Source organism: Herpailurus yagouaroundi, unplaced genomic scaffold (assembly GCF_014898765.1).
Source record: "Herpailurus yagouaroundi ecotype Mexico unplaced genomic scaffold, PumYag 255, whole genome shotgun sequence".
NCBI classification, from domain to species: domain Eukaryota; kingdom Metazoa; phylum Chordata; class Mammalia; order Carnivora; family Felidae; genus Herpailurus; species Herpailurus yagouaroundi.
In genome coordinates, this window is record NW_024412472.1 from 1,542,233 (window position 1) to 1,544,238 (window position 2,006).

At 44.0% G+C, this 2,006-nt stretch overlaps 1 protein-coding gene across 1 annotated transcript; it reads left to right on the top strand.

Annotated features, from left to right (window-relative positions):
* Positions 1-706: 706 nt before the first annotated feature.
* Positions 707-1,654, top strand: LOC121021153 (olfactory receptor 51Q1-like). The gene has a single exon (XM_040461376.1). The coding sequence runs from the start codon at positions 707-709 to the stop codon at positions 1,652-1,654; it is 948 nt and encodes a 315-aa protein (XP_040317310.1).
* Positions 1,655-2,006: the final 352 nt, after the last annotated feature.

The window sequence follows — 2,006 nt, forward strand, 5'->3', positions numbered from 1 at the left end:
TATTGTTGTATTCTTTCCAAGAAAGTGCTTCCTAGGCCTAGTCTTCTAATATAGGTTCTTTTGACAGATATCTGAGCACCCAAGTTTGACCCATTTCGCTCATGGAAGGTCCTTTCCAACAGAGTCCTTGCACCATATGGCCTCTAAAAGTTCTGTCTCAAGAATCCTAGGCTCTGAAGATAGGCATTATCTTTCCCCACTCTGTTACCTCAGTTCAAGTCTCTCTTTATTGTTCACTTGGTTCAAAAGAGTCAATAAGCATATTGGAATCTTTTTTTTTTTTACATTTACTGGTCTCGGCTCTCTCTTTTTTTCTCCTAGCCCCATGCCATCCAAAGGTGTCCTACAGTAATCTCTTCTCCACAGTTATTCTTTCCAATGGCCATAATGTACCCTTATACCTTCTGCTGCAAAGGCATAACTGTCTTCTGGATGTATAAAGAAGTCTTTGGGTTAAAACTAATGAGAACTTCATGCTGTCAACTCAGTGGTTGACAAGAGATGGCAAGGTAAGAGCTAAAACAAGCAAAACTGATAAAACATTTGTAAACTCATTGCCCAGATAGCTCTCTTTCCCCAAGTCTCACTTGATGATCTATCACAGAGTGACTTTGGATAGTCATAGACTATTTATTTCAATCCTTTTGTTGTCCACTTTTCACAGATTTGGGAAAGAGCTCTGGTCTTGAGGCTGCCTCTTCCAGTCATGTTTTGGGTTACTAACTCCACTCAAGTCCCCTTCTTCTTCATCCTCATGGGCATATCTGGCTTTGAGGTTTCCCATGGCTGGATTTCCATCCCCTTCTGTTGTCTCTACACGGTCTCCATTGTGGGCAATATCACCATCCTGGCTGTCATCAGGGTAGAGCCCTCCCTACAAGAGCCCATGTACTTGTTCCTCTCTATTTTGGCTCTAACAGACCTGGGGCTTACCCTCATCACTTTGCCTACAGTCATGGGACTCCTCTGGTTTAATGCCTCAGAGATCAGCTTTGAGGCTTGTTTTGCCCAGTTCTTCTTCCTCCATGGATTCTCTTTTATGGAATCTTCCGTGCTGTTGGCCATGTCCTTTGACTGCTATGTGGCCATCTGCCGCCCCCTCCATTATGTCTCCATCCTTACCAACCGGGTCATCAGAAGAATAGGGATAGCCATCATTTTCCGCTGTGTTCTGACTGTTCTTCCTGCATTATTCCTACTGAAGCGGCTTCCATTTTGTGGCTCCCACCATCTCTCCCACTCCTACTGCCTTCATCAAGACATGATTCGCCTGGTGTGTGCTGATACCACTATCAATAATTGGTATGGATTTGTTATAGCTCTGGTCTTTACTACATTGGACCCCCTGCTCATTGTGGTCTCCTATGCACTCATTCTGAGAAGTGTCTTGAGAATCAGCTCCCAGGGTGAAAGTTTCCAGGCTCTCAATAACTGTCTGTCCCACATTCTGGCTGTTCTGGTCCTCTATGTGCCCTTGGTGGGACTTTCCATGACTCACCGCTTTGTCAAGCATGCCCCTCCAATTGTACATGTCATCCTGGCCAACATCTATCTACTAGCACCTCCTGTGATGAACCCTATTATCTATAGTATTAAAACAAAACAGATCCGTCAAAGAATTTTTCACCTCGTTTCTCATAGACAATTGCACTAGAGCGTTGAGAAGTAGGTTTTGGGTATTATTGCTTATAAAAAAGAACTTGGGTGAGGCACCTGGGTGGCTCAGTCAGTTGAGCGTCTGACTCTTGATTTTGGCTCCAATCATGATGCCAAGGTCATGGGATCGAGCCCTGATATGGGGCTCTGCACTGAGCATGGAGCCTGCTTGAGCTTCTCTCTCTCCCCTCTGCCCTTCTCCCCTGCTCTCTTGCTCTCTCTAAAATAATTATTTTTAAAAATTAAAAAGAAAAAGAACTTGGGAAACTTGGAAAGTTTTTGGTTTGGGTGTCCAGTCATGTATGAATCACAAAGCAGGAATTGAGGTACATATATTATTATGCTCCCTG